The sequence below is a fragment of the Solanum dulcamara genome, chromosome 1, assembly GCF_947179165.1.
Source record: "Solanum dulcamara chromosome 1, daSolDulc1.2, whole genome shotgun sequence".
Lineage (NCBI taxonomy): Eukaryota > Viridiplantae > Streptophyta > Magnoliopsida > Solanales > Solanaceae > Solanum > Solanum dulcamara.
The window spans coordinates 22,267,019-22,279,722 of NC_077237.1; the positions used below are offsets into that span (position 1 = coordinate 22,267,019).

The window sequence follows — 12,704 nt, forward strand, 5'->3', positions numbered from 1 at the left end:
CTTGAGAAGAAGTATAAGACTGAAGACGCATGCTTGAAAAAATTTATGGTTGCTAAGTTTCTAGACTATAAAATGATAGATATAAGAACCGTTGAAACCCAAGTTCAAGAGCTTCAACTTATTTTTCATGACCTTATTGCTGAAGGCATGGTAGTTAATGAAGCATTTCAAGTGGCTGCAATGATAGAAAAATTGCCTCTTTCGTGGAGAGATTTCAAAAATTATCTAAAGCACAAGCGTAAGGAAATGAAGTTGGAAGATCTTGTGATTCGTCTCAAAATTGAGGAAGATAATAAAATAGCTGAAAAGAAGTTGCGTGAAAATTCAACAATTATGGGAGCGAACATCATTGAAGAAGCTGCTCTAAAGAATCAGAAAAGGAAGAAATCCTTTGGAAAGATTAAGGAGCAGAACAAGAAAAAATTCAAGGGCAATTGCTATAATTGTGGGAAAGCTGGCCACAAAGCCCCATATTGTCGTCTCCCAAAAAAGGACAAGAAAAAGGAACAAGCCAATATGGTAGAGAAAAATGATGGCGTGGATGATTTGTGTGCAATGCTATCATAATGCAATTTGGTTGGAAATCCAAAGGAGTGGTGGCTTGACTCTGGTGCCACTCGACATGTTTGCGCTATAAAAGAAGCATTTGCAACCTATGCTCCCGCTGGACCCAAAGAGGAACTGTTTATGGAAAATATTGCAACAGCCAAGGTTGAAGGATATGATAAGATACTTCTGAAGATGACTTCTGACAAGGTGCTGACTCTCAACAATGATCTGCACATTCCAACAATTAGGAAGAATTTAGTTTCAGTCGGACTACTCATCAAAAATGGATTTAAGTGCGTGTTGGTTAGTGAGAAAATTGTAATAAGTAAGAATGACATGTTCATAGGAAAGGGCTACGTCACTGAGGGCCTTTTTAAACTCAACGTAATGGTTTTTGACATTATTAATAAGAATCTAGCTTCGTTTTACTTACTGGAGTCAAATGATTTATGGCATGTTCGTTTAGGACATGTTAATTACAAAATCTTACGAAAATTGATTAATTTAGAAGTATTGCCTAAATTCAAGTGTAATAAATCAAAATGTGAAATTTGTGTTGAATCTAAGTTTGTTAAACATCCATATAAGTCTATTTATAGGAGTTAAAATCCTTTAGACTTAATCCACACAGATATATGTGATATGAAGTCAATATCATCTCGCGGTGGGAAAAAATATTTTATAACTTTTATTGACGATTGCACTCGATATTGTTATGTGTATTTGCTTAATAGTAAGGATGAAGCAATTGATGCATTTAAGAAATACAAGAACGAAGTGAAAAACCAATTGAACAAAAAGATAAAAATGATTAGAAGTGATAGAGGTGGAGAATATGAATCTCCTTTTGCAGAGATGTTTAGAATATGGAATTATTCATTAAATTACTGCTCCCTGCACACCACAATCAAATGAAGTTGCGAAAAGAAAAAACCAAAAATTAAAAGAAATGATGAATGCTTTATTAATAAGTTCCGATTTACCGCAGAACTTGTGGGGGAAAGCTATCATTACATCTAATCGAATACTCAACAGGGTGCCCCACAGCAAAACACAATCTATTCCATATAAACTATGAAAAGGAAGAAAATCCAATTTGAAATATTTCAAAGTGTGGGGTGTTTAGCAAGGGTACAAGTTCCTTTGCCCAAAAGGATAAAAATAGGACCAAAACTGTGGATTGTGCTTTTATTGGCTATGATACAAACAACAAAGCTTGTTGATTTTTGGTTTATAAATCAGACAATCCTGAAATTCATGTTAATATGGTAATTGAATCAGATAATGCTGAATTTCTTGAAAATATTTATCCATATAAAACTGATTGTGAGCCGTCAAGTGAAAGATCTAAACGACTGCGAGAAGAACCAAAGAAAAGAAAACCAACTGAAGAGGATCCAAGACGTAGAAAATGTCGAAGGATATCTACTTCCTTTGGACCAGATTTTGTGACATTCTTGCTTGAAAGTGAGCCTCAAACATTTAAAGCAGCAATGTCTTCTTCTGATTCAACATTTTAGAAAGAGGTAGTCAATAGTGAGATTCAATCAATTTTGAACAACCATACGTGGAAATTGGTTGATCTTCCTCCTGGAAATAAACCTTTAGGATCAAAATAAATTTTTAAAAGGAAAATGAAAGTTGATGGCACTATTGACAAATATAAGGCAAGACTTGTGGTCAAAGGTTATAGACAAAAAGAAGACCTTGATTACTTTGACACATATTCACTGGTAACAAGGATAACATCTATTCGGGTGTTAGTGGCACTAGCAGCCGTATATAGTCTTGAAATCCATCAAATGGATGTTAAGAAAACTTTTTTAAATGGAGAATTGGAGGAAGAAATTTACATGGAACAACCTGAGGGTTTCGTAGTTCCTGGTAAAGAAAGGAAAGTGTGCAAACTTGTTAAGTCACTTTATGAATTTAAACAAGCACCTAAACAATGGCATGCGAAATTTGACCAAATAATATTGGCAAATGGATTTAAGATTAATAAGTGTGACAAATGTGTTTACATTAAAAATACTCCAAATCATGAAGTCATTGTTTGTTTATATGTTGATGACATGTTGATAATGAGTAGAGATATTGCCGATGTAAATGCTACGAAGCGTATGCTTGCTAGCAAATTTGACATGAAAGACTTAGGGGTTGCTGATTTGATCTTAGGAATTAGGATCCATTAAACTCCACAAGGTCTAGCATTATCACAGTCACATTATATTAAAAAGATACTTGATAAGTTCAAGTTATAATTTCAATGTTGCAAAGACTCCAATTAATGTACGTTTTGCACTTCAAAAGAATGAAAGTGAAAGTGACTCGCAATTGAACTATGCACGAGTTTTGGGAAGTTTGATGTATATTATGAATTGTACACGACCATATGTAACATGCGCTATTAGCAAGCTAAGTCGATTCACGAGTAATCCCAATCAAACTCATTGGATGGCAATGAAATGAGTCTTGGGGTATTTGAAACACACCCAAAACTATACTTTGCATTATAATAAATATCCCGCAGTAATTGAGGAATATAGTGATGCAAATGGAATCACCAGATCATCTGAAGTTAAATCCACGAGTGGATATGTTTTCACCATTGGTGGAGGAGCAGTGTCTTGAAAATCATCAAAACAGACATGCATCTCCCGCTCTACAATGGAATCTAAATTTATAACTTTAGACAAAACCGGTGAAGAAGCTGAATGGCTCCGAAATTTCTTGGAAGATATTTCATTTTGGACAAAACCTTTGGCACATAAATGTATACATTGTGATAGCCAAGCAGCAATAGGTAGGGCAGAGCGTTGCCGTTATGTATAACGGAAAATTGCATCACATTCGATGGCAACACAATACTGTTAGACAACTACTCTCTAGTGGTGTTATTACTATTGACTATGTAAAGTCAAGAGATAACGTATTGGATCCACTAAGAAAAAGCCTATCTAGAGAGGCTATTGAAAGATCATCGAGGGGAATGGGGTTAAGGCCTAGGACAAGTCATTATGGAGGTAACTCTACCTAGTAAATTGGAGATCCCAAGAACTAGGTTCAAAGAGATCAAACAAAGTTATGAATGACGGTTCAACATTGTCAAATAACTCAACCCATTCTCGTGATGCTGACAGTGTTCAGAAACAAGGAGAAAACCTTAAGGCTTTTTAATGAGTTAATAAAGCATTAAAGTTTTTTAATGATTATCTAAGTCTGGAAGAAAATGACTGGATAGTGTGTCTAGAGGACTACACGTTTAGAAATCACCTATGTGAGTGTTAAGTATAAGCCGCTTCAAGGGGAATGACGATAAAGGCTCATTCTCTATGCATTCACGAAATCAGACGGTGTTCATGACTGAAACGAACACAACCGTGAGAACCATAGATGGTTGAGGGTTAACTGTGTGACTTATTTTGTCTATTTATACAACAAAGTTCGATGGTTCAAAGATATCGCATCTACCAATTGATCGAGTATATCCGATATAAGTTCACTACGAAAAGTTCAAAGGAAAATCTACTTTTCCAGATGCAATTAATGTTCGCTTGTATATCACACACTTATCCGTGTATTCCTTTATCTTATATTCATTCCCCGTTCATGTGGGGATTGTTGGGTTTAATTGATAGGTTGAATGGAAAATGGAGAGAAAAGAAGTGGAGGGGAAAATGAGTTGTTCCCTCTTACTTTATGAAATAAGTATTTGTCCCTCATAGATGGTGGAAAGAAAAGATCTCCTACTTAAAAGTAGAAGCACTCCTTCATGTTGCTAAAGGGTCAAGAAGAGGGTCTCCCCTCGTGCGTTCGTCGTCGTCTCTCGGCTCGGCTTTGGATTTGGATTTTAATTTGATTGATTGATAATTTTTTTGGACCAAATTTCTTTTAATTTTAATTAATTATTATTTAATTAATTAATTAAAAATTCTAACCCGTGACCCGACCCATTGTTTTCTTTCCCGAATTAATTTAAAACATTTCCCTCCATTTTTCCAACGAAATTTTCTAAAATGTTGCAACATTTTCTAAAAAGTTGCAAATCTTTTCCCAACTGGTTTTCAACGGAATTTTCTGAAATGTTGCAACCTTTTCTGAAAAGTTGCAAATCTTTTCCCAAACATGCTATATATTTCTGTTGATCCTCAGAATTGATCCTTACGAAAATTTTTTGATACTCATCTTCTTCTTTTCTGTAATTCTTAAAAAATTATGTGATATATACTACCTTAGAGTGGTTCGCAGTCACCTTAATTTGTTGTACCGCTATTTTGGTGAGTAAATCATTCTATCCTAGGAGGAAAGATTCTGAAACCTCGGGTACATTGAGGGGGATAATTTCCTTAAGGACACACTATGCATTCAGTGGACTCGATTTTTGTTCTTACATATTTTCCAGACACTGTTCTTATTTGCCAGTTTCTGTCTTTTATTTTTAGAAATTATTATTAATGTTTCAATATTTTTTTTCAATACAGATTACTAACATAAAGTTGAACAAGTAAACAAATGAGTCATATGTGACAATTAACATCCTACGTGCCGTCTTACGTGTATTATGCCACATAAGACGTGTGTGTCTACTTGTTCAACTTAATAAAAGTTGAAGTATTTACTTGTGCACACCCAAAATTAAAAATATAGATATCTGTTATTTCCAAATTAAATATTTATTTATGTATTATGCCTCGAATAAACTCATTACACATTTCAACCATGCCAAAAAGAAATGGTGAACCATCCTAGTGAAAGATAAGCAAGTTAATTTTTTTTCTTTTACCACTTAGACCTATGGCAAATCCTTTTCATTATAATTTTTTTACAGATGGTAATAGATCAATTCATACTAAAAGGTAGAAAATTTGGAGTACTTCATTAAATAAGTCATGATGGATTGCCAAATATAAGCTATTTATACAATATAGCAAGATTACTATTCCCTCGATCCCAACACTTTTCGTTTTTCAATATTAAACATATAAACTTTAACTAATATTTTAAATTATATTTTATTTTGCACGAGACGAATTGCAACTTATAGTTATTTTCATATTGCTTTTAAATATTTAAAATTTAAATTTTAAAATATTGAGTTGATCTAATTGAATTTAATTTCAAATATTAGTCAAATTAACTTGCCAAAACGATTTAACTTCTACACACTAATGTCTGATTTTCTTTTTATATTATTAGTCTATCTAAAAATATTCATAAAATATGAAATTAATAACTTAAAAATAAGGTAAATTGTTAGAGAGAAATTCAGAATTCAAAGTTATGAGTTCTGACGGCCCCTCGCTTGCCACAACATACATTGATTGATTGATAGTATAAAAAAAAGAATCATAAAAAAGGTAAAGATAGAAATAGTAGCTGGGAAGAAAGATGTTGCATTATAAGTATTTGTATTAGAAGTCCCAATGAAGGGGAGAGAGGGGGAAAAGAGGTGACCATCCAAATCTCCCTTATTTTTTTCTCTCCCACTAATAATGAGGAATCTTGAACGAAATTCATGAGATCCAATGCTCCAAATGATTTGTTTTCCTTCAATAACTTGCAAGACCACCTTCTTTCAACCTGGAAAACCCTCTACCCCAATGCCACCATTTTTAGGTGTAATTTTTTTTCAATGTGACCATTTCATGCATGACCCTACTATCTATCCATCCCTTCAAAGGATATAAACATTTTTTGCCCTAGCTCCATTCTTGAACCATAAGGGAAAATATATATGATATATTTTCTTTGCTAAAGAGGATATGAATGGGCTAGGATCCCCTTTCTCTTCTCTTCTTTGTGTAATGAATCAATGATATGAGTTGCCTCCCCTGTTTCCAGTCTAAGAAAACCAACGAGCCACCGGTCCAGGACAAGCCTTTCCCGGTTGCTCGCCCTGCAAATGATCCTTTCTCCCAACCACATTTTGGTATCTTCTTTTTTCTTTTCTCTCCCTTATAAAACTTACAAACTTTGTGTACTTTTCCTAACACATGACTAATTATGTAATATTTACTTTTTCTTGCATGTTTCACAGAAAACAACTACAAAACATTATGTGCAAATGGTAATAATAGCAAGCGCGATGATCAAGCTAGCCCTCCTGTTGAAAATGGGAATAGTAGCAACGCGAAAACTTTCACATTCCGTGAGCTAGCCAGCGCAACAAAGAACTTCCGACAAGAATGCCTAATAGGGGAAGGTGGATTTGGAAGAATGTTCAAAGGAACACTTCAAGGAGGAGAGGTAACTAACTAACTTTACTCTAATGAGGCTAGTAATCTATCTATTTTATTGTATTTTTGGTCACCATCTGATATGTCTAAACAAATAGGTTGTGGCAGTAAAGCTACTAGACAGGACAGGAACACAAGGAAACAAGGAGTTTCAAGTTGAAGTCTTACTGCTAAGTCTCCTTAACCACCAAAATCTTGTCAATCTCATTGGATACTGTGCTGATGGAGATCAGAGAATTTTAGTCTATGAATACAGGCCAATGGGCAGTCTTGCTGATCATCTAATTGGTAATGCTCATATATAGTTGTTGCAACAATTCTTTCATGCTTTCTCAAATATTAATGATGCTTCTTTACTGATTGCATTATCCAGACATTAAGGAGGATCAAAAGCCATTAGATTGGCTAAACAGAATAAAGATAGCCTCAGGTGCAGCTCAAGGACTTGAATATCTACACGAAAAGGCCAACCCGCCAATCATTTATCGTGATCTCAGATCCACCAATATTCTATTAGATCAAGATTTTAATCCTAGACTCTCCGACTATGGCCTCGCCAAGCTTGCAGGTGGAGGGAATAAGTCACATATATCACCTAGGGTAATGGGAACATACGGTTACTGTGCTCCAGAGTATGAAAGATCCGGTGAACTCTCTTTCAAGTCAGACGTATACAGTTTTGGAGTTGTTTTACTTGAAATTATTACAGGGCGCCGTGCAGTGGATACTACAAGGCCTCCAGAGGAGCAAAACTTAGTTGCTTGGGTGAGAAAGCATTCTCATTCAATATTTCAATCCCACTAGTTCATTTTGTGTCATTGGTACTGATTATGAAATGTTATTGAATAGGCACAACCCATTTTCAGGAATCCGAAAAGGTTCAGAGAAATGGCGGATCCACTTCTCAAGAACAAGTTCCCTGAGAGAAGTTTGAATCAAGCAGTTGGGGTTGCAGCCATGTGTCTTCAAGAAGAGCCATCAGTCCGTCCCTTAATCAGTGATGTCGTAGCTGCTCTTACTACCCTCAACGTGGATGAACCAATTCCTGATTCTCCGTCGTCTCCTGAGAAAGATGGTACAGATACAGATGAATACGAGCGCAAGTGTTCAGATACTGAGGCCTTACCAAATAATAATGAGGATGAGAGCAGTGAGAATGATCAACAAAATGTTCATCACAATCAAAGAGTTGGCATTACCGAAAATATTTTTGACAGTGATGAGGATGAAGGAGCAAGTTCTGATTACGGGTACGGAAGTACATCAGGATCTTCAGAGAATGAGAAAGAAGACAGCAGGCTTGAACCTGGAGGAGGGATGCCAACAGAATCTGTAAAATGGGGTTCGGAATCAAGACGCAAAAGCAAGATAAAGTCATCCTCTCGAACTATCAGCTCAAGCTCAAGTCGCAAAAGCAAGGTAAAACGCTCTGAAAGTATCATCTCAAACGACAACTCTGAAAAGGACACATTCAATTTAAAAGACAATAACAATCATCGACAACAAAACAGCGTAAAGTCCAAGAATGTAAGTTTTAGTGCATATTCAAGTCAGAGCAGCGATGATGCGGAATCAGATGGTGAAAATGATACTGGTTTAAAACAGTCAAGACATGTACAATTCAGATCATGAAACCATACATCAGAGATTAAAATCTTGATCATCAACGTACATGGACTTATGTTACCAAGGCACCTCTCAGGTTTCTAAATAAGAGTACACTGAGGCTCTTTCATAACTATGCAAGCAATTTATATTTTTTGGTATCCCCATGAGTCTTTGGATATCTGGCATTGTCATTCAATATTTATTTCTTTTAAAGAAAGAAATACAAAAACAAACAAGGGGGACTATCATTGAGATCAATCTTTTTATATCTATTTACTTCTCTGCTGCTAAAATCAAGGAAATCTTAGTAAAAGACAAACAAAGCTTTACAACAAGTTCCAGATCAGAAGGTAGATAATAGTCCTTTTTGGAACTTCACTGTGCCCCAATCAAAGAGAATTTAAATTTTCAAACTTTCTCAAAATATCTTCTCCTTAACCAACCAGCAATACACACACTTAATTTTTGAGATTAAACATTATACGAAATGCTTTATATTTTGAAATTAAGCATCATACCAAATGCCTTTTATTCTATTTCACTAAAGGATAATATTGAATTTGCAGTGAAGAACTAATGGCATAGTACCTAAATGTGTCATTTAACTTGGTATCAACTAACATCTATGTTGTCCAACTTTAGATGTGAACAAGTAGACATTTAAATTTATATAAAATTGAACAAATAGACACATAAGTCCTACATAACTTCATACGTGGCGTCCTACGTGTATTATGCCACAAGGAACACGTGTTTCTACTTGTTTAATTTTATAAAAGTTTTAATGTCTACTTATGCACTCCCAGAGTTACGGGACATTAACTAATTATACCTTCGAAGCATAAATCCCAAATAACGTTATTGTATCCACTGCAGAGGGATGAGGAGAAAAAGATAGTTCATTGCTACTTTTGTCGTTTTTTTAAAAACATGATAGAATATATTTGTACGCTACAAGTCAAGGACCAGGTCCCTTGACAGAACAATAATCGCGGAAAAGTAAATAAAAACAAGTAAAATCAATACAAGATTTTATGTGGAAACCTCCTTACTTAAGGGAGGAAAAATCATGACCTGACTCACAGGATTTCACCAAACAACTCCACTAATCAAAGAGCCAAAGTTCAGATTACAAGTTCTTGCAATCTAGGAATTGAACTCTCAATCCCTTCCACCTCACTATAACACCTTTTTTATGTACATGTTCAAAGTAATAACACTATTTTCCACTAAATCAACCAACTCTAGTCGACTTAGACTTTAACACACCTCCATAGCTAACTCTAGCTATATCTAGAAATATTAAGAGAAAACTTCTATTGATCTGATTCCTTTATAGTTTTAGGAATAGATCTACAATAATGAGAACATAAATAAAAATCCTAAAAATAACTAAGAACAGTGATAGCTATCAGGTCCATGTTGTTCTTCAAGAAGATATTTCTAAAGAGAAAAGGCTTTTGATGTGTTTGTGAGAATCAGATGCAAAAACAGATTTGTGTTATTGAAGAAGAAACATACGTATGTATATATATATATATATATATATATATATATTCTTGACACATTTCCTGGAGCAATGTTATTGATTGGAAGCCTACCACCTGCAAAAACAATGCGCATCAACGACCTGCAGTTTTGACAGAGTCTATAGTGTACTTTTTGTCTGCTGTCCTTTTCTCATCATCATAACTCTCACATGGGATCAGGTCCCTTACAGGCTCTCATGGTTTGTTAAATCATCAAAACTTCATAATAATAATTTTTTTTCTTTTTGATGATGACAAACCAACATGCATGTTCCCCCTATCACCAGCCATTAATAGCATACCCCTTATTTCCTTTTTATTTCCTTCAAGTAATCTGAACCATCTCGCAACAAACAATATTCCCCCTTTTGACAAAAAAGGGCGACAGTAAACTAAGATCAATGCAAGCAATTTATAGAAAAGTAATGGCCACTTGGGCAACATAAACAGAGACCAACATGCAGATCAGTAAAGAGAAAGTCAGTAGAGACAAGGTAATTCATTCCAACAAGTTAAAGAAAGTTGTATTCAAAATATTACACAAAAACTACATAAACAACCATATGACAGTACCAGCTAAGGATAAAAAAGATAGACAAGGGACAACAAATGCATAAGAGAAGGGCTTAAGATGATGGGGGTTGTTGAGTGAGGGTTTTGAGGACAAGAGTAAGAAAATCAGCTGAATTTTCATGGTGTTGAAGCAATTTGTCCTTAATACTGGAGACTTGTGCAGCAAAACTTACATTTTGAGCCTTTAGGTCTTGTAGTTCAGTAGAACCTGGTCCCTCTGATTGTGTCTTTGCCAATTGGGCCATTAAACGAATAATTTATGCATCCTTGGCACTCAAAAGAACTATCATTTCTTCAAGTTCATGCTTCAACTGAGTCTTCTCTATCAATAGTTCTGACATCTTTCTGACCTGCCCTATTTTTTCTTCAATACATTCACATTCCACAAGAGTGTTTATTGAAAAAGTTTGCTTGACTGTTCCTCTAACACCTGCTCCTAGAGGAATTTCCAAGTAGTTAAACACTGTAGTAAGAAAGTAGTCATACCCCATACTATGTTTACCATCTTTTACTAAAACAGTCTTGTGCATACGTTCTAGAATGATGGCAGGTCAGGGCTTCCATGACAAACAAGTCAGCATTTGATGCAATTATCCTCTTCTCAGACCTGGGAAGGCTTACTTTGTTCATAGATTCAAAGTAAAGTTGATACTCCCCTTTGAGAAACTTTTTGGGAACCCCAGCATTAATTAATTTTCAAAGTTTGCCACACTCCTGAACATAAGCTTTAGAACAAGTCTCCCTCACCAACAGATTTGATCTCTTCTATTAAAACCTTCAAAATCTCACCAGCAGTTCCTCATTCAAAAGAATTTTATTGTTTCCTATTTGGGAGTGAAGACTCCCATCCTCCTCAAACACAACATTATAATAAAATTCCCTAACATGTGCTTCATGAAGAAGTGGAATATGGTCGGCAAACAGATGATTCTAGGTCTGCAACTCAACAGCATCAACTAAGTCACACATCTCGGGCTTGATTAGAATCTCAGAGTCAAAGACTTCGCAGCTCATTCTAGTTTCGACATTCGCAACTTCAACCTGTTCTTCTCAAACTGATCCCTACTCAAATCCTTGTTAAAAATGTCAGCAGTTTGATCTTTAGTTTTGCAAAATTGCATGCAAAGGTTTCTCTTTTCAACATTATCTCTCAAAAAGTGATGCCTAACATCAATGTGTTTGGTCCTTTTATGTTTTACTAGAGTAGTTGATGAGTCGAGGACCTTCTCAAGAAAGATAAATATAGGATATATTCGGCTATCTCTTTTTGTCCATGTTCAGTTCACTAGTGTTATCACACAGAAGAGACATAGTGTGAATAATTACTCTAAAATCTTCAAGTTGTTGTTTAATCCACAATAATTGTGCACAACAAGATGCTGCTGCTATATATTTTATCTCGGTATTAAAAGTTCAACTGAATTTTACTTTTTAGTACCCTAAGAGATAAGTGAGGAACCTAGAAAATGAGTTATTCCAAAAGTGTTCTTTCTACTGATACCCTGCATAATCAGCATCAACATATCCCACCAACTCGAAAAAAATCCCCTGATGAATAGAATAGGACCAGGTCCCATGTTTTCTTCAAATATCTCAAGATTCTCTTAGAAGCTTTAAAATGTGATTCTCCTGGACAAGCATGAAATCTAACACACATACCAATGCTAAACACAATGTTAGGTTACTAGCAGTTAAGTACAACAATGAACCAATGATCTTCTATACATTGTTTTATTTACTACAGGATCATGTCCATCTGCATCCAACTTTGAATGTGTTCCCATGGGAGTATCAATATGCTTTACATCCATCATATAGAACTTTTTCAGCAACTCCTTGATGTACCTTTCTTGAAAAATTAAAGTACCGCTTGGAGTCTGCTTGATCTGTAATCCCAAGAAGAAACTCAATTCTCCCATCATACTCATCTCAAATTCACTTCCTATTAGTGCATCAAATTCCTCACAAAGGTTTTAAAAGATGCTCCAAAAATAATATCATCGACATAAACTTGAATAATGATCAGTTCTTTGCCTCGTAAATTCAAGAAGAAAGTATTGTCAATTTTTTCTCTTATGAACCCATTCTCCAGAAGAAATTTAGACAACCATTCATACCTATATTTAGGAGCCTGGTTTAGTCCATAGAAAGTTTTTTCAAATTTAAACACATGATTTAGTTAATCAATATATTCAAAACCACTGGGTTG

General features: G+C 35.1%; 1 protein-coding gene across 1 annotated transcript; it reads left to right on the forward strand.

Moving 5' to 3' along the window:
- Positions 1 to 6,055: 6,055 nt before the first annotated feature.
- LOC129887595 (probable serine/threonine-protein kinase PBL25) lies at positions 6,056 to 8,628 on the forward strand. Its single transcript, XM_055962764.1, has 5 exons — positions 6,056 to 6,478; positions 6,587 to 6,795; positions 6,884 to 7,073; positions 7,159 to 7,550; positions 7,635 to 8,628. The coding sequence occupies exons 1-5, from the start codon at positions 6,367 to 6,369 to the stop codon at positions 8,415 to 8,417; spliced, it is 1,686 nt and encodes a 561-aa protein (XP_055818739.1). The 5' UTR covers positions 6,056 to 6,366; the 3' UTR covers positions 8,418 to 8,628.
- The last annotated feature ends 4,076 nt before the right edge of the window (positions 8,629 to 12,704 follow it).